Source organism: Mus caroli, chromosome 4, assembly GCF_900094665.2.
Source record: "Mus caroli chromosome 4, CAROLI_EIJ_v1.1, whole genome shotgun sequence".
Classification (NCBI taxonomy): Eukaryota; Metazoa; Chordata; class Mammalia; order Rodentia; family Muridae; genus Mus; species Mus caroli.
The window spans coordinates 129,026,477-129,045,288 of record NC_034573.1 but is presented as its reverse complement, the minus strand read 5'-3'; the positions used below and the strand labels follow the sequence as shown (position 1 = coordinate 129,045,288).

General features: G+C 49.6%; 1 protein-coding gene across 2 annotated transcripts in view; it reads right to left on the bottom strand.

Annotated features, from left to right (window-relative positions):
* Emc1 (ER membrane protein complex subunit 1) overlaps positions 1-18,788 on the bottom strand; it is a 23,069-nt gene extending 4,281 nt beyond the window's left edge. The window contains exons 1-21 of one of the 2 annotated variants that reach the window (XM_029476211.1): positions 18,671-18,788; positions 17,229-17,353; positions 16,798-16,863; positions 16,490-16,583; positions 14,283-14,411; positions 12,575-12,701; positions 11,739-11,888; positions 11,290-11,457; positions 11,082-11,153; positions 10,709-10,771; positions 9,839-9,961; positions 8,860-8,956; positions 8,435-8,557; positions 7,871-7,879; positions 6,825-7,024; positions 6,552-6,701; positions 5,670-5,831; positions 4,994-5,113; positions 2,114-2,251; positions 1,041-1,214; positions 317-527 (exon numbers count right to left, since the gene is read on the bottom strand). In XM_029476211.1, coding sequence (XP_029332071.1) covers positions 317-527; positions 1,041-1,214; positions 2,114-2,251; positions 4,994-5,113; positions 5,670-5,831; positions 6,552-6,701; positions 6,825-7,024; positions 7,871-7,879; positions 8,435-8,557; positions 8,860-8,956; positions 9,839-9,961; positions 10,709-10,771; positions 11,082-11,153; positions 11,290-11,457; positions 11,739-11,888; positions 12,575-12,701; positions 14,283-14,411; positions 16,490-16,583; positions 16,798-16,863; positions 17,229-17,353; positions 18,671-18,768 — 2,599 coding nt within the window. In that variant the 5' untranslated portion in view covers positions 18,769-18,788. The remainder of the gene's footprint in view (positions 1-316; positions 528-1,040; positions 1,215-2,113; positions 2,252-4,993; positions 5,114-5,669; positions 5,832-6,551; positions 6,702-6,824; positions 7,025-7,870; positions 7,880-8,434; positions 8,558-8,859; positions 8,957-9,838; positions 9,962-10,708; positions 10,772-11,081; positions 11,154-11,289; positions 11,458-11,738; positions 11,889-12,574; positions 12,702-14,282; positions 14,412-16,489; positions 16,584-16,797; positions 16,864-17,228; positions 17,354-18,670) is intronic. The other variant, XM_021159891.2, reaches the window with a different exon arrangement.
* Between the last annotated feature and the right edge of the window lie 24 nt (positions 18,789-18,812).

The window sequence follows — 18,812 nt, the reverse complement described above, 5'->3', positions numbered from 1 at the left end:
GTTCGAGGCCAGCCTGGTCTACAAAGTGAGTGCCAGGACAGCCAGGGCTACACAGAGAAACCCTGTCTCGAAAAACCAAAAAAAAAAAAAAGAAGAACAAGAATGGCACAGGTCTATGAGAATGCCTAAGGGAAACCCATTACTTTGAATACTAACCTAAAAACATATGTAGCTAAAACAAATGAAACTGGGGATGAAAGAAAGCACCAAAGGAAGGAAGTGGCTCATGAAATCCAGCACTAAGCAAAGGCAGGCAGAGCAGAGCATCCTCACAGCACAGCCCCACTTCAGCTGAAGCCATCCTGCCAACACTCACTGAGCAAGTGCCGGCTGGTGATGCCCCTCTCGGTGATGGTAGCTTCCATGGCACTGATGGAGGAGGGGAAGATGTAGGACTGCTGGAGGACCTGGGGCAGCTGGGGTCTGTCTAGAGAGCTGAAGGCAGTGGCATTGTACTGTTCAGTGCCCTCGTAGAGCTCCAGGGCCGTCAGCTCATTGCGCCGAGCCTTAGAATTCCAGTACTGGTACTGTGAGCAGAAGGGGAGGCAATCTGGATTTAGTGTCGGATCACCTGGAAAGGGAACGCTGTTCACAGCAGCTGCAGACCAGGGAGGAAAAGACCCAGCTGCTCTCTGCTTTTCTTCCTGTTGCAGTTTTCCTAACTTCCATCACTAATGGCTTTGTCTAGGCTGTCCAAAGTTGTCCACGACACAGGAACTGCCACTGCTCTGGGAACAGCAGCCAACCTCTGGGTGCTTATGAGGTACACTGACTGAGTTAACCCGGAGGAGACCACCACTCTCCTTATTTCACAGTGCAACCAGAGAGCTCACAAGATCAGTTCAAGGACCTACAGACAATGGGAAGAGCAGAACAGCCCATGCGCTCAGCCCTGACTCCCAGGCCCCCTCTGTCTGCCCCTGTGCTGCCTACCAGGGGCTGGGATCTTAAGAAAGCACAAAGTAGCTGCTGTTTCCGGAAAGGACATGAGGCTTGGGGACCTCCTGAGCTGCGCTGTGTCCCGGTCAGTGAGTCCTTACCACCACCCAGTTCTCTGAATGCACAAGGTGGACAGGGCCCCTGGCCTTCTTCTGCACGGAGGAGTGGATGATGCGGCCAGTGACACCATCAATGAGGAAGATGCCAATAAAGGTGCGCTCGTGGTGGACATCCGTGCTCTCTGTCACCACAGCCAGCAAGTTGGGGTTCAGACTCTGGGGAGAGAAACCAGTGACAAACTTTAGGAACCACAGCAGCATGTCATGTACTTGGTTCTCCTGTGAGCTCTGGGGCCTGAGGCCAGTAAGGAGCTCAGCAGCCTGGCAGATGACCCGGCACTGCTGAGCAAAACAGCTCACAGTGTGGTTTCTCAGCAAGGACTGAATGCCTAGTGTGTCCCTTAGTCCTCTCAGAAACCCTATGATGCAGCCATTTTTCCCTCCACTATGTGGGCGCTGAGGATCAAATGCAGGTGCAAGAGTCTTTGTCTGCTAAGCCGTCTAGCTCACTACTACTTTTTTTTAATATCACTATGTAGTCTTAAGTTTACAATCCTCCTGCCTCAGCCTCCTGAGTGAGAATTAAGTGTGCCACTCTCCTATAAGGGATATAATTTGCAGCCCACAAAATGTCACAAAACCTCTGTGAAATTTCTGACGGACTAATTAACCTTAAACCCCAGAAGACTATAGTCATACCTACACTATTAATAAAACTAGCATCCAATGATGAGTACTACAGAGCAAGCACTGAGAGAAGCTAATAGCTTATGGAATGCCCAGATCCTGAGAAGTAAGGTATATATGTATAGGCTAGGCACACAGTTTGATGGCAGAGTACTTTTCCTAGCATGACAGAAGCCCTGAATACATACATAGTACCTCCACACATGCCGTGGTACATGCCCCATCCCCACATATACAAAATAAATAATGTAACAATATAACACACTGATATAGTAAAACATAATACTTATTAATTATATAATTAGGGCACAGTAGTCCATGACTTAAATACCAACACTCAGGAGTCAGAGGCAGGGTGCTCTCTGTGAGTTCAAGGATAGCCTGGTCTACAAAGTGAGCTCCAGGCTAGGCAGCGTGCTGCATCATACCTTGTAGAGCACACTTCGATCCCCCATCACCCGGCCCTGGGAGTGCACGTGCTCGCTGCTGCGCTTCCCCTTAACCTTGACGACGCGCTGCCCTTCTGGGGGGATGGTCAGCTCCCAACTCAGCTCTGTAGTGAGGTCCTAGGGAGAAGCAAGAGGGCTTGGGGTACAGAGCTAGGCCAGGGCCACTCAGAGGCATCCTCCAGCTGGCCTACCTGCAGTGTGGTAACTGAGGCATGAGTACTGGAGGGACCAGGAACAGACTCAGCTCGGGCTGCATGGGCAGGTAAGGCAGTGAAATGTTTGCTGAGTTTGATTCCCAGACCCAGCTAAAGCCTGGTGATGGCTGCACCATCATTATAATCCCAGCACTGGGAAGGTGGAGACAGAAAGATTCCGGAGGCTCACCAGCCAGCCAGCCTAGCCTACTTGGTGAGCACCAGCCCAGTGAGAGAGCCCATAAAGAAAAACAATACCTGAGAAATGACAGCCAACACGTGTATATGTGCACTTACACTCTCACAAACATGTATACACACACAAAAAAAACAAGGCTGTGAAGAAGTTTGAAAGTCTCTGTTTAATAAAGATATACCTGGTCTACATCCTGAGTGCCACCAGCAAAGCAGGACTACACAGTGAGATTGTGACTCAAACAAAGAAAAAGAAAGATACTAGCCCTGGTAAGATGGCTCAGCTGGTAAAGGTGCTTGCTGCCAAGCCTGGCAGCCAGAGTTCAGCCTCCCTACACTCAAATAAATAAATAAATAAATAAATAAATAAATAAATAAATGTAATTTCTTTAATTGAGAAAATGAAAAAGATGTTGAAGCAGGGAGCTGGAATAGAGCTCAGTGGACAATATATAGTTCCCAGGGCTCAGGGAGTGAAACCAGAGGACTGCAAACGTGCATGCCTGGTGCCCTTAGAAGCCAGGAGAGGGTACTGGATCCTTAGGACAGCAGTTCAGACTGTTGGGAGCCACCATGTGGGTGTTGGGAAATGAACCCAGGTCCTCTACAGAACAACTAGTGCTCTCAACCTTGGAGCTACCTCGTTGGCTCTTTTGTTATTTTTAGTTATGTGTATATGTGTATGTAAGGGCACATGTGTGTAGGCGCCAGTAGATGCAGGAAGAGAACACTGAGTTCCCGGGAGCTAGAGTTACAGGCAAAACCTGACATGGAGGCTGGAGACATGGCTCAGTGGTTAAGAGCACCAACTGCTCTTCCGAAGGTCCAGAGTTCAAATCCTAGCAACCACATGGTGGCTCACAACCACCCGAAATGAGATCTGACGCCCTCTTCTGGTGTGTCTGAAGACAGCTACAGTGTACTTACATATAATAATTTAATTAATTAATTAATTAATTAATTAAAAAGAAAATAAAAACCTGACATGGTGTTAGGAGCCCAATCTGGGTCCTCTAGAAGAGCAACCAGTACTCTTGGCTCAAATAATGGCTCGCCACTGAGCTGTTATTCCAGTTCTTAATAATCACATTTTTATTAAACCATTAGAGGGGCCAGGGATCCGGCTCAATGGTGAGCAACAGTGGCTGCTGACACAGAGGACCTGGGTTTGTTTCCCAGCACCCAGGCCCAGGTGACCCAACACACTTTTCTGACCTTCTATGGTGCACAAACATAAATGCAAGCAAAACCACACATGTGTAAATAAAGATAAAAGGAACAGTAAAAAAAATCAGTAATCTGTAAGCCCACGGTCACTGCGAAGGATATAAAGCATACTGTTATAAAGTCCCCTGACAGTGGAGCGCTGTGAGGTCAAGGCCAGCCTGGACTACTTCCTGAGCTCCAGACAGCCAGGGTTATATAGAGACCCTGTCATGAGCAACACATACACAGCCATCCACCCCATTCCCAGCTGTCCCTGCCAACTGTTCGCTGTCTGCTGGTAACACTGTAAGCACAGCTGCAGGGACACATGCATCATCCACCTATCTCATTAAATTACTTCCTACTCGAGGAACTGATCTGTATTTACTTGCATTCTCAATGTCTGCTCTGCTTCAAACCCGAGTCACTTCTTTGTTATTTTGAGGCAGGGTCTCTCTATGGAGTTCAGGCTGGTCTTGAACTCATGGGAATTCTCTTGTTTCAGCTTCCTGAGCTCTGGGATTGTTTGTGGATTGAGCTATATTCCCAGCTCCCTGCTTTAGCATCTTTCCTTCATCTATCTATCTATCTATCTAAATGTGTATATATGTAAAGGTCAGAGAACACACTGAGGGCATGAGTTTCCTCCTTCCAACATGTGGGTCTAGAGGATAGAGCTCAGGCTGTCCAGCTTGGGAGTGAGTGCCTTCCCCTGCCACGCCTCACCGTCTTAGTGTACACACCGGCAAACAGGGCTGTAGGCAGAGGATGCTCTAGACCACAAAGTTAGCAAGTGGTAAAGCTGAACCACTCAGCCCGCAGCCGGGTCTAAGCTGTTAATTTCTGTTCTTACTTTGCCTCTCAAAACATGTTAAAGGACAGAAGAGGGCTCTCTGGTGACCAAACACCACACAAAGTTCCTTCTAGACAGCCCTGCTACCAAGGCCAAGGCCAGCCCACTGTAAACTTCAAAGCCAGCGTGTATGGCTACTGGCAAGGGCTGAATCCCTTCAGAGCCAACTGATCCCTTTCTGGAAAAAAAAGCACATGTTCTGCTGCAATGCAGTCAACAGCATCACTCTTGTATATATGCTCAGGTCAAGCCTCGTACCTGCCTCCCTCCTCAGCAGAATGACACACCCTTTGTGCGCTACGGGATCTGTAGCTGCCCACCCAGCATCAACAAATGGGTGCATGTGAATTGGGCACCAGGGCCACTCTCTGACCAAACAACAGGAAAACCCCAGAGCTGCCCTTTTCCTACCTTTCGAAGCTGATACCCGCTGAGCCGCCCCTGCTCTGCATCCACCAAGTAGAAGAAGATGGAGGGGGCAAGTTCATGCAGCTGCCGCAAGACATTCCGCGTAGCTGGGAAAGCTGTGACCTGGAAAGACCCAGGAGGGTTAAATTCAAGTTCAGAAACCTTGAAGCTCATTTCTCAAGAGCCATTAGTGCTTGCCCACTAAAGCAAGCTTGAAGCATAAAGCAGTAAAGATAAAACAAGTCCCTGGGTCTATCTAAGGCTCAACTATGGCTCTGCTAAGAACCTCAGTGTGGGAGCTGGAGAGCAGCTCAGTGGCTGAGAGCATGCCCTGTTCTACCAGAGGACATGAGTCCATTTCCTAGTAGCCATATCAGAGGACTTACAACCACCTATAACTCCAGCTCTCGGGGATCTGATGCTTCCAGCCTCTGCAGCTACCTGCACTTGAACTGCACATAAAAACACAGAATTCAAGTAATAAAAAACTATGGCCAGGTGTGGTGGTGAGCACCTTATGAAGCCAGGCATTCACAAGGGCAGACCTGTTGCTGCTGGTGGTCTGACAACAAATGGGCTGTCTGGTATGTGGGCTACCTCGGCCCCAGCACCTGTGCCTGCCACCCCATCCCACAGCCAGCTCCACACGGAAGACTCCATTCCCCACAAGACAAAGTACCTTGTATTCGTCATCCACCAGCAGCAACACCTTGGCATAGTCTTGATCCATGACTGGGAGAAGCAGTGACTGCAAGATGGGGCGCTTCAGCACTGGGGGAGCTACCTGGCTCCACTTGCCAAAAATGGGGTTGAAGACAAACAGAGAGCTCATTCCTGTTTCCTGCAATGGGAAGAGAAGAGTTCGACTCCAGCACAGAGGGAGCGCATGTCCTCCAGGTGAGCCCGGGATGCTCAGGAAGGAAGCCATGAGGAATCCCTGCTTTCTGCCATCTTCATGAAGGGTCAAATCTCGGCCACAGATGACAGGTCCCCTAGGCTGATGGGACTGCTTCCAGCTCCAAGTCTAGCTAAGAACTGAGCATGCCAAAGAACAAATCAAAGTCAAGTCCTGGGCCAGCTGTAGTGGTACACGCCTTTAATCCTAGCATCTTCATCTCTGCAGGTCTGAAGCCACTTGGTCTACGTAGCTGGTTTTAGACTAGTCAGGGTTATATAGTGAGACCGTGTGCTCTCAAAACCAAGTCAGACATCTAATGCTTGTTGGGTGCAAAAGAATATCTACCAAACCCTACCTCACAATACAGCTAAAATGGATCCACAAAAATCCATTCAAATTCTAGAGGAAGAAATCATAATAGCTTTGTGGTTATATCAGCTACCAGGGACAGCCTGACTGCTAACTGCGCTGGTGAAGGTGGGTCTGGTTCCTAGCCAGTTCCCCGTCACGCTGGATGGCTTCTCCACCCAGGCCAGAAACTGGCAAAAATGAGGCCTTCCAACCCAAGAGCTTCTCATGGAATGCCCAAAACATGGGAGAAATCTCAGCTGTGAAATACGCAAAGGCAACACACTAGGCTGCAGTCGGCGTGGCTGGCCTCACCTTGTCCTTCACCAGCAGCGTGCACTGGGGTGGGTGAGGGAAATGGGCAGTAGTCCTCTGCACCATCAGTTTAAAGGAGGAGTCTGGCTTAACATTGGGCAGATACTGCTTCCACAGAATGGTGCCAGAGCTGCTCTCGATGCCAAAGAGCTGCAAGAAAAACAAATGCTGACTCATGACAGGAAAAAACTGATCAACTCTATCTCGAAAACTGGAACAGAGCAAGCCTGCTGCCTGCTGCCTGCGCCAAAGAATTGGGGCTCGTGTGCTCACCTTGCCTGAGGCTGTTACCATCACCATCATTTTCTGCAGGTTGAACTCATCTCTAGCCAGTGTGTCAATGTTGATCTCATTCTTAATCTGGCTTCGGGGCTTCCGAGCATCGTAGAACATTTTCCAGAGGTGGGAAGTCCAGGCCTGGAGCAGGATGAGCTGGGACGACAGGCGTTTCAGGAACATCCCCAGCAAGCCATCTGGTGTCGGGGAGGAAGAAAGGCACTCCATCAGACTAGAAATCCAGCAGGAAGGGGTGTGCTTTCCCAGGAGGGACCTCTCCCTCTCCTGAAGAACCTTCCAGTCAGTCCTACTCCAGGCAGTCTGTTCGAGATGCCAGCAGTCCCACACTCTGGTGCAGCCATGCACAATTTTCCAAAGCCTCCTTACCTGGCTCCTAGGACTTCAGCTACCTAGAATCTTGTTAATAGGAGACTAAGAGGTAAGAATCAGCCATGCAGGATGCAGCCATGCTGGGACAACCAAGGGAAGGCAGAGAAGTGTGGGCCTCGGGTGCAGCAGGAGCAGGTGTGCGCATGAACAGTGCTTCTGTCTCCCAGTACTTCACTCTACTTTACTAACCTGTTCCCAGCATCCCTTTCTACAACCTATTCCTAAGGCCATCATTCTCCCTTGCTTCTGACTCCATTGGTGAGGCATCTCCCTCAGAGACGAGACAAGTGCAGGATACCATAAGGAGGAAGGTCTCAGCACAAATTAAAATCCCAGACCTGGTGCCTTCTACTGTGAAACCCTAAGAAATTTGCTTAAGCCTTGTGCCTTTGGTCCCTCATCTACTAGATGGCATGAAACCCAGAGGCCCGTTATAAAGAACAGATCATATGATATATGATCTGCTGTACTAATGTTAGTGTGTGGGAAGTGCTCATCTTTTTCCACCAACCACAATTCACAGAGAGACAGAGCAACAAGTCAGAAGCAGAGCAATCCACACATACACAGTGTCTGCAAGTCAGAAAAACAACCAAGCAAATGCTAGCCATGTGGGCACACAAGACAGAACAGGCAGCAAAAGCAAGATTTACCTTGAATCGCTGGGTCCAGCAGCAGAAATAGATAGTAAAGTTAAGTTAATTCTCAGCTTAAGAAAATACACAGCACTAGCCGTGTACCTGATCCAAAAGATGCCCTCAACACTGCCTACTGCACAGCGGGATGAATGGATGAAGGAAGGGTGGGGAGGGCAGGACTGGACTGGAAAGGAACAAACCAAACTCATCAGATAACCACTGATGGTCAGAGCCACTGCCAGCGCAGAGAGCATGGCGCTATCTCCAATCACACCTCTCTAGGTGTAGCTGTGGCACTGGAGACAGTGGGTGAAGATGTGTGACACGGAGCCTGACAACTAACTCTAGGTACCTAGGCAATGACACCTACTATTATACTAAGCAAAGACATTTTTGCCTCAGTATCTTTCACTAGAGGGACTCAGCAAAAATGTGGCTGCATAAGCCATGGGGCTGTTGATGCACTGGAAACTGGCCACAGGATTCCTCAGAACATCTGGCTGAGCCCAGAAGCCAGGGACACAGTGAAATCCATAAACCCAGCTAACCCTCCCTGGAGCCGCCTCCCTTGGTTCATACCTGCCTTCTTGCCAAATTCTCCTTCCAACTCAGCCTGTGCTCCAGTCAGGGGGAGATCCACCATCTCCAGGCACACGACTTCTGCCAGGGACTCCTCTCGGCTCCACAACACCACCTTCCCAGCTACAAGAAACCCAGGTTGTAAGAGCTCAGCCTGGCTGCCTAGCCCTGAGGAGACTCTTAGAGGTGGCTCAGAGTTCAAGTCTTATGCAAAAGATCTCATGAGGCTGGGGTCAGCAGTCAAGTGAGGAAGCTTCTCTATCTCGAGGAACTGAGTAAATTGGCAAGGTACACACGCTGCTTGAATCTTTCCCAAGCCTATGCACACACACACACACACACACACACACACACACACACACACACACCTCCCGCAATGACTGGAATTTAAAGCAGACACAAACATGGCTGCATGAGGCACTTACCAAGCTGCTGCAGGAACAGCTGCAGATGGTCCTGTGTCTGCACCAAGGCCCGGTAGCCCACCGAGTCGTCCTTCTTCAAGAACACCTGGATGTACAGCTAGAAGCCAACAGTAAGATGCCAAGTGGCACCAAGGTACTGGACCCCAAGATTCAAAGGATTGGGATTCGGCTGAGATCCAGGCCATGGCATGACTTGATGTCTACACAATACAGTAATTATCTGAGCATTGGCAAGAAAGCACACACTCTTTAAAGCCAGCAATGAGCTGAGGCTCTCGCTGATGTGTCTATGAAGGGCAGCAAGTATTTGAGGGGCTATCATCCCTTCATGCCCCAGTTGGACTTAACAAGGTGAACAGAAGGCCAGGCCAGGACTTCCCATTTTAGGACTAAAGAGTCCCCATCGCATGAGCTGAGGGATACAATTCAATGTCCCAGAAGAAGACTGGGTAAGAATATTAGTACATCTAGGGAGTCCGTCTGGAGTGTGAACCCCAGCAACACGTCTTACTAGCTCCATGGCTCAAAATGCCCTGGGCAAGGGCACATTCACAAGCCAGGTCAGTAACAAGCAATCCACAAGACTGTCAAGATGCCCTAGGGATTAACACATAAACAACAACTAAGTGCAGGGCCTCGCGCACAGCGGCAGCAGTGGGCTGGAGAGTCAGGGTATGTGTTACTATTGCAGAGGACCCAGGTTAAATCCCTACTACCACAGGGCAGCTCAAAACTGTCTGTGACTCCAGCTCCAGGGGACCAAATGTTCTATGTGACCATGTGGTACACATACTACAGGCAATCAAAATACTCATACACGTAAAATAATAATTCTAAAACAACGGCAACACCAGCATCAGACTAGCTCTGGAGGAACTAGGGGCCTGTTCAGAGAGCCCTAATCCAGGGCCATAGCTGTGGCCAAGCCCGAAGGACATGAAGCCCATAGAATAGAGTGTGAAGGCCAAGGCTGTCTTACCTGCTCAGGGCGCGTGCCCTTCTGCTCCAGGCTGAAGGAAATGGAAGTGTCTAGGAGCCGCCGACCTGTCTCCACTAAGTAGAGGTTAATGGTGTAGGTCTGGTTGAAGCAAGCCAGAGAGTCCTAGAAGTACAGACAGTGGGGCCACAATAAAGTCCCCTAAAGTGTCAAGACAGTGCAAACACCCTCGAGAAGAAAAACCTGTGCAAAGGGAGGTCAAGAGAGCTAAAGCCTACAGCAGAAACAAGTTGCTGAGTAAATCAACAAGATCACAACTACTGTGCATCTGAGAAGGGAGCCAGAAGCTGAGAAGGGGGTGGGGGGATCCTTTAATCACAACACTTGGGAGCCTGAGGCTAACCTGGTCTACACAGTGAATTCCAGGGCAGCCAGGACTAACATAGAAATCTTGTCAGGTATGAGCAAGTACTGTGTGTGTCTGAGAAGGAAGCCAATGCTACAAGCATGCTCATCTCAGAAGGGAGCCAGTGTGTACAGGGAACAGAGTTCCCAGATACGAAGAAAGGGAAAGCTTGGGATATGAGGCCTTCTGTCAGGCCCCCACAGCCACCCAGTGCACTATGGAACACCACTGGGCTCTACCAGCTACAGACCCCAGAGGATTGGGGAAGCTTAGGCTCGGAGAAGCAAGTCGGGAAGAAGAGATCTCTGGAGTCTACCTCCTCGTTTTGCCATAAGAAGGGACAAGACAGGCCATTTAGCTGACAGTACTTGGACCCCACCTGAAGCTGAAGACTCAAGGGGACCTGCTAGCCCCAGTTGATCTTGGCTTTCTTGAGCAGCCTCCTGTGTTTGTAGGTTTGCCCCACCACCCAATGCCACACCTAATCTGCCAATACCACACCCTACCTGTGCACCAGACGCCTCAGGAAAGCTCGCCACAGACCCATCTCCAGCACTGACAGGTTTTTGCTAGAGAAAGGAAGATGAGAGAACCCTCAGCCAAAGGGTTACTTCCCAGAAACTTCTGTCTTCTCAGTACAGTCAAAAGGCAAATCTTACTTTCCATGGCCCTCCTCACAAGCCTAGGAACCCCTAACAGTCTGAGAGACTAAGGTGGCTACATCAGGATCCTGTTCCTATTGAGGTGGAGTCTCTGTAGAAAGCTGTAGAGATGAGAGGAGAACTCCTCTCTCTGCAGCCTCCCACCCCTGTGACACCAACCATCAGGGTTCCCAAAGATAAGGAGGCCCACATGCTCGCTGTCACCCACAGTACTCACCACTTCAGTGCGACAGGTCATGACTGCAGCCACCGTCTTCTCCCCTGTGGTGGCGAAGCTGACGAGTGTGGCCTGTGAGGAAAATGAGATAGCAGCTCCCAGACACTGGGACTTGAGGCAAGGATGCCAGGGTTCAAAAGTTCTGCCTCCTACCAGCTTTGTCCTGGAAGACCCTTCTGCTCCTAGCAGCCGCTCTGCCTGCAGTTACCTGGGGGAAGTTCTTGAGCAGAGTCACAGCACCATGGTGGTAGTGCAGTAGAGCGTAGTGGCTCGGGGACAACTGCAGGAAGAACTGGGCCCGAGAAGGAGCCACTGGGCTGGGTTGTGTGGGCAGCACTTGGGGCTGGAATCCACTTCCAAATTCTAAATCAGGAGACTAGGGGAGACAAGAAGAAGGGTGAACAGTTTACCCCTCCCGAACCATCAAGACTAGGTTGTCTGCCCTGCTTGCCAGGGAGCAACTCTAAACTAGGGCAATGGCTCCAGAAGCTCCTATTCAAGGTCCCCAAAAGAGACCATGGCCTACAGCCTCTGACAGCAGGTCAGCCAAAGCATGAGCAACCTCACAGGGAAACACTGCCTGTCCCTAAGCAATACTGCCAGCCATCCTCCGCCCTACAGCAGGTGACATCTCAGACCAAAAGAGCAGCCTCTCACCTGCAGGGGGATCTGTCGCAGTTCCCACTCCGTCTCCAGGGCCAAAGTGTGGAGTGAGTGTGAGCTGGGGTCGGGGCATACCAGGACAGCCTCATCTACCACACCACAGGCCCCAGTGAGGTGCTGCAGCCATGGAGTCCAAACCCTGACCTGTGGAGAGATTTTTATAACAGACTCATGAAGAGCAGCAGCAGCAGCAAATCAGCAGAGCAACTGCTAGGATCCCAGAGGCTCAAACTCAAAATACAGTGAGCCTGGTGAGCATGGCAGCACACCTTTAACACCAGCACTTGGGAGGCAGAGGTCTGTGAATCTCTGTGAGTTTGAAGCCAGCCAGCCTGGTCTACACAGTGAACCCTAGGAGACCCAGAGCCTGAGGGGTCAGGGGTCATTCCAGACTGGACTCCCATTCTTTCATATCTCCCTTAGAAGCTCTTAAAGAGACAGTGGCTTTAATCCCAGCACTTGGGAGGTAGAGGCAGGCGGATTTCTGAGTTCAAGGCCAGCCCGCTCTACAGAGTGAGTTCCAGGACAGCCAGGCTACACAGAGAAACCCTGTCTCAAAAAAACCAAACCAAAAAAAGAAAGAGAGAGAGACAGAGTCAGAGACAGAGACAGTACCTAGATCTGAGTCGCTCTTCTGCCAGCCCAGAAGAGCACACTTTGTGTATTAACAAAGTACTTTAAACATATGCTGAGGACAAGTCAGCAGCAACAGACGGGCATCAGGAACACAAGCTGCCTTTGCAGCTGCCCTGCCAAGTTCCTTGGACCCTATGAAAAGAAGGCCTCCATCACCTCCTTCCCACCCTCAGGGAGCCAGATGCCCTCTGTACCTGCTGAACAATCTCTCCATCCTCCACGTTAAACTTGACGATGTTCACGTGGCTGAAGGGAACGATGCCAAGGGCCCACACCACCCCGGAGCCGTAGGAATACACCATCTGGTAGAGGATGCTGTCACTAAGGGAGGGAGGAGAGGACAAGGTGGCCAACTGAGCCCTTAGACCTGAGCTTTCCCAAGGGCTTCCAAAATCAAGCTGCCATTTCCTAGTGCGGTATCACTAGCTGAAAAGCCCCAAGCAGAGTTGTCTGTCTCACACAGCCTTTGCCTTTGGGTTCTTTGCTGTTGATGTCTGCAGTGTGAGGGATCAAACCCAGGGCCTTCCTCAGAACCGCTAGACAGGTGCCCCATGACCAGCCCCGCCCCACGACCCAGCCCCTAGTCTTGCTTTGGTCTTTAATTTGAATTTCTCATCAATATGTTCAAATTGCTATCACATATATAAACTGGACGGCCAGCTTTTCCTAAGTGATAGATGTGACACGCCCACTTACATATGGGGCACCATACCAAATGGTTGAGTGAGGCTGTGGAGGTAGGCCCACCAGGTAGGCCACACTCATGGATGTTTTGCTTAGTTCTCTAGGATATTGACTTTTGGGTATTTGGATTTTTTGTTTTCTGTTTTTGGGTTGGTTTTCTTTCTTTCTTTTTCTAAAAAAAAAAAAAAAAAAAAAAAAAAAAACCAGGCTGGAAAGATGGCTCAGTGGTTAGGAGCACTGGATGCTCTTCCAGAGGTCCTTGATTCAGGTCCCAGCAACCACATGGTAGCTCACAACCATCTATAAGGAGATCTGGTGCCTTCTTCTTCTAGCCTGCAGGCATACATGCAACAGTACACTCATACATTAAATAAAATAAAAAAAACAAAAAAAACTCTCACTATGTAGCCCAAGATGGCTTTAAACCCGTTATCCTCATGTCTTGCCTTCCTCCTAGAATTAGGTATGGGTATGGGTGTGGGTGTGTGTGTCTGTGTATGTGTGATGCACACTACCATGTTTAACCAGGAATTTGACCCATTTTTTAGTAAGGCTAAGAATCAAACAAAAGCCAAGCAGCGAGCCGGGCGTGGTGGCGCACGCCTTTAATCCCAGCACTCGGGAGGCAGAGGCAGGCAGATTTCTGAGTTCGAGGCCAGCCTGGTCTACAAAGTGAGTTCCAGGACAGCCAAGGCTATACAGAGAAACCCTGTCTCGAAAAACCAAAAAAAAAAAAAAAAAAAAAAAAAAAAAAAAAAAAAAAAAAAAAAGAAAATCTTTTGGAAACGATTGCAAATGGCTGAAGCCAATGCCTGCCTGACCTCTACCCACCCCGTTCCTTCCTAGCTTTCCTGCTTCTAACCCCTGAGACCTCTGGAAAGCACTCCGAGCCTCCCTCGGCCCTCCCTGTAGCTGTAACTCTGACCATGAACAAAGCATCCGACTACTGTAAAAGTGGCTGGAAGGCCCAGAACCCTGTGTGCATGAGCAGGAGAGGCTCCCTGTGTGGCAGCTCTCATGCCACAGTTTGAATTTTCTCCACCCTTCCAAGTACACTCCAAGTATGTAGCCACGGCCTTTCCACTCAGACCCACGTGCGCAAGCATACTACTCCCACGTGGTGCCAACAGGAGGGCACCTGGCCAAGCACCATCAAGGGGATAGAGCATCGTAGGGATTGGGACAAGGTAGTCATCACTTGGGAAAAGATAGCCTTACCTTTCTGGCAGATGCTCCACCCACTTCAGGTGCCCACTGGAGAGGTGGTGGAGGGTGAGGGTCGTCTTCTTCAGAACTGCAATGTACCTCACTGACTCCTGAAGGCCCACTAGCCCAAGTGCCTGGAAACTGAGCACAGTTAGGGTGAGGGCTGCAGCTGGAGTGGCTGCCCCACTGCTGCCTCTCGTGCTGTTTACTGAAGTTTGCTGAGTCAGAAAACAAATAGACCTGGGTCCCAGTGCCAGGTCTACCTGATCCTGGCTCTGCCAACTTGAAAATCTGCCTTGCAACCACTTAGGCACACTGCCCTCCAGCCCCCACATCTCCTACAGGTTACACCTTCCTCTCCCTACTTACCCTCTAGCATCCCCCCATCACCCAGTGCTGTCACTGAAGCTTAGAACCACGTGCACAATTAGGCATGAACCTGATGCCAGAGCCGTTTCAGATTCACAGTGTGCTCACTACCGGTGGTCCACCAAATGCTAATCAACTGAACTGCTATGGTAAGACACATAAGCAAGGGGCTGGAGAGACGGCTCAGCGGTTAAGAGCACTGACTGCTCTTCCAGAGGTCCTGAGTTCAAATCCCAGCAACCACATGGTGGCTCAGAACCATCTGTAATGGAATCAGATGCCCTCTTATGGCGAGTCTGAAAACTGCTATAGTGTACTCATATACATAAAATAAATACATAATTGTTTTGGGTTGGTTTTTTTTTTTTAATGATTTTAGAGCTCTATTGTAGAAAGGCAAGGAGAAAAAGAGAAAGGAGGGGGGGCAGCCATGGCCACATGGAAAGAGGGGGAAGGGAGAAGGGGAAAAGGAAAGCTGGAGATAAGAATGAGAGGTAAGAACTTAAGAGCTCAATAATTCTTTAAAAAAAAAAAAAAGACTCATAAGCGAAAGCCAATAAGTTCACAGACTAATCTCAGCAAAGATGAGGCAGTGGTCCAAGCTATTCTCTAACAGAGAACTAAAATGCAGATTCAAGCATTTGGTACAGCTCTGCAATCCCAGACCTTGCAAGGTAGAAGCAGGAGTGTCAGAAGGTGAAGGCCAGGACTGTCAAGATGGCTTGGCAGGTAAAGGCACTTCCTGAGCAAGGCTGACAGCCCAAGTTCAATCCCCAGAACCCACATAAAGGTAGAAAGAGAACTGGCTCCAAAGTTGTTCACTAACCTCTATGTCACGTGGCATGCACACTCTCCTTCCCACACACATCACCCCAAGACACACACACCTGATGACAATAACTAAAAGGACTCCAAAAGTCCAAAGTCAGCCTCATCTGCATAGCTATTTTGAGGGCAACCTGGGCTACATGAGATCTATCTCAAAGCAAACAAACATAAGAAACATGGAAAACATCCGGGCAGTGGTGGCGCACGCCTTTAATCCCAGCACTCGGGAGGCAGAGGCAGGTGGATTTCTGAGTTCAAGGACAGCCTGGTCTACAGAGTGAGTTCCAGGACAGCCAGGGCTATACAGAGAAACCCTGTCTCAAAACTACAAAACTACAAAAAAAAAAAGTCCAACCGTGTTCAAGAACAGAATAAACATTGTGTCTAGTACAGCAGTGCACATCTAATAGATGCTCAATTAACAAAATCCTCCTAATTCATAGAAAATCACTTGTAAATTCTCTTTCCACAATCTCATTTGCTGAGGGAATAAACACACGTGTGCTATAGCAAGCAAATCAAGAATGGGCATCTGAGTCCTCCTAGCACTTGGGAGATAAAGGCAGAGAGAGCTCTTTGAGTTCAAAGCCAGCCTGATTTACATATTCCAGGATAGCCAGAGCTAGAGAGACCTCAAAAAAAGGAGGGTGGAGGGCACTGGAATAGAGAGATGGCACTGGCTGGCCTTCCAGTGCACCTAAATTCAATCCCCAGCACCCATATGGCTCACAGCTGGCTGGTAATCCAGTTCTAAGGGACCCAACACCCTCTTCTGGCCTCCAAAGAGACTGCACTCATGTGGACCACAGACATACAAGTGGGCAAAACACCCTACACATAAGGAAAAAGCTTTAAAGGATGGGCATCTATGTCTCTTCAGTGGTCTCTGAGGGGGGGGGGGGGAAGCCCAATGGCCCAGCTGTTGTCTATGCAGGTCCCTCCCCTCAGCCACCAAGATGCCCAGCTTTGCTGTCTATGCAGGTCCCTCCCTCAGCCACCATGACGCCCCACTTCTTCCCTACCTGCCAGTGTCCAGAGTTATCTCCCAGTTCAGGCCCCCGATGTTGGTCTCCCAGGAACGCATGAGGCGCCCTCCATTAGATACAGTGATTGCATCTGGAAGAGAGAAAGTCCACTGCCATTTTCAAAACCTGCTCAGTTGCGGCATGAGCCCGCCTCCAGCTCATGATTGTAAACAGACATTAACCGGGTACCCTGTTTCCTTCGCTGTCAAAAGTACCTCTCCTCCCTTCCCCGTCAGACCCAGACTAAGCAAAGAACCAAGAAATGGGAGACGGGGCTGAGCCCACAATGGAGACCTTTTGCTTACCTTGTCCATGGACCAGCATGGCATCCACAGCTCCTTCTGCTGTGCCTTTGTCCACATGGCGCCACACTGAGAGATAAGAAAGTTAGACATTGCTTTGAGCCAGAGCCACTGTGACCTTACAAGACCAGGAAGGGGCTGAGGCCTTCATTTGTACAGCATTATCTAACAAACAATCCCAGCAGCAGGGATAATTCAAGGGTAGTCATCTAAGGCTTCACTGCAAACAGGATAGAATGTAGCCTTTGCAGTGCTATCTTAAATTAAAGGCCTTCAGGACAGAGGGAAGGAATTACAAAGGCAGTGCCACAAATTTACACAGTGAAAGACAACAAGACTAGAGAACATAAAAAGAAGAAGGCAAGCCGCGGGTCGCTCAGATGCATCCAGTCAGCTTCCTTCCCTGAAGCCTCCGGCCTCCGCAGTTCACTCACAGATCTCTCCAGTCCGAGAATTTAACGCCGCAATCACATTCTTCTCTGTGGCAACAACCAACTTCTTGGATCCAGGGGAAAACTCCAAGGAGGCAAACTTGATCTTCCCAACATACTGCTGTCTCCTGAGGACCAGTGCAGGGGAACATCAGGGCACGAAGACAAACTGCTGCCTCACACCAGCACATCTCCCTCAGCACACGCAAGAAGTGCGTGCTAATGAAGAGCTCCAAGCATACACAAGAGTTCTGTGCAACGTACTCAGAAGCAAAAGAAGACAGGAGAGGACTGCCACCATATACATGGGAGACAACACCAGTCTGTCAGCTAAATGTAACACCTACCTACTCAGGCAACACCCCAGAGTACTCGGCCTAATTAATTTTTAGGGGCAACAGACTTCCAGGGGCACAGGTGCTTGCACACTGTTGCAATGGGGAAATGCTGCTGTCTGAGGCACACTGAGCGAGCCTGGCATTTAGATGGCATCTCTCATTTAGACCGCTGTGTTATTTTGCCTAGTTTGTTTTAAAGGAGCTTCTGGGGTTTGGTTTGGTTTTAAGATTTATTTATTTATTTTATGTATGTGAGTACACTGTCACTGTCTTCAGACACACCAGAAAAGGGCATCAGATTCCATTACAGATGGCTGTAAGCCACCAAAGTCCAGATAGGCTAATGATTGTTGGGACCAGGACCCAAAATGAACACCTTTTAAAAAAATACATATGTATGTGTATATATACCCGTGTGTGTGTGTGTGTGTGTGTGTGTGTGTGTATGTGTGTGTTAGTTGTCTGTCAATTTCCCCAGGAGCATACAACTGATAAGTAGCCAAATGCTTATTCAATCTGAAATAAGCACAGTCTGAAGGAAGGGGTGAGCGAACGAATGTCTGGCTGATAAGTTTGGAGAGGAAGAGGCCACACTGCACCCAGAGAGTCCCTCAGAGGAAAAGGCTCACTTTAGAACTTGTAAGACAAGAGGACTAAGTGACACCAGCTAGTTTCAGGCTTAAAGTTCACTGGGGCTAGTGACGTGGGACCCAGAAGATCACAAACCTGACAGCCACAAAATCGGACATGACAGGAAAGGAGGGAACTAGTGACCTCTGACCAAAACCCTTAAACCCTTAAAGCCTGCCTTCACTGCGGAGCAATCTGCACCGTCATATACAGGGCGGCTTAAAGAGCTCCCTCCATGCTTAACATAAAGCTCTTGGGTTGACGTCTTCAGACTCTTCATATCTGAAGAGGGGACTCTCACATTGTCATTCTGCACAGGGTGCAGCATTCATTCATTCACTTCTCCCTGAAAGCACCCTCCCGTTAAGTTATAGCCTGGGTTCGGCTCCATGGCAAATCTCCTTCAGGTTAACAGAAGGGAGACAGATGCTGAGAAAGCAAATACCGACGTCCTGGAGAAGCGTCACCCGTACGCACCAGTCAAACTTGCCCACTTGGTCTTCGTAGACCGCGGCCGCAGGGACTAGCAGCACAGCAGCCCAAATCCAGAATCCAGACGCCACCGCGGCCGCCATGATTGAAGCCCAAGCACCGCCCGCCGCCAGCCCGGCATGCACCG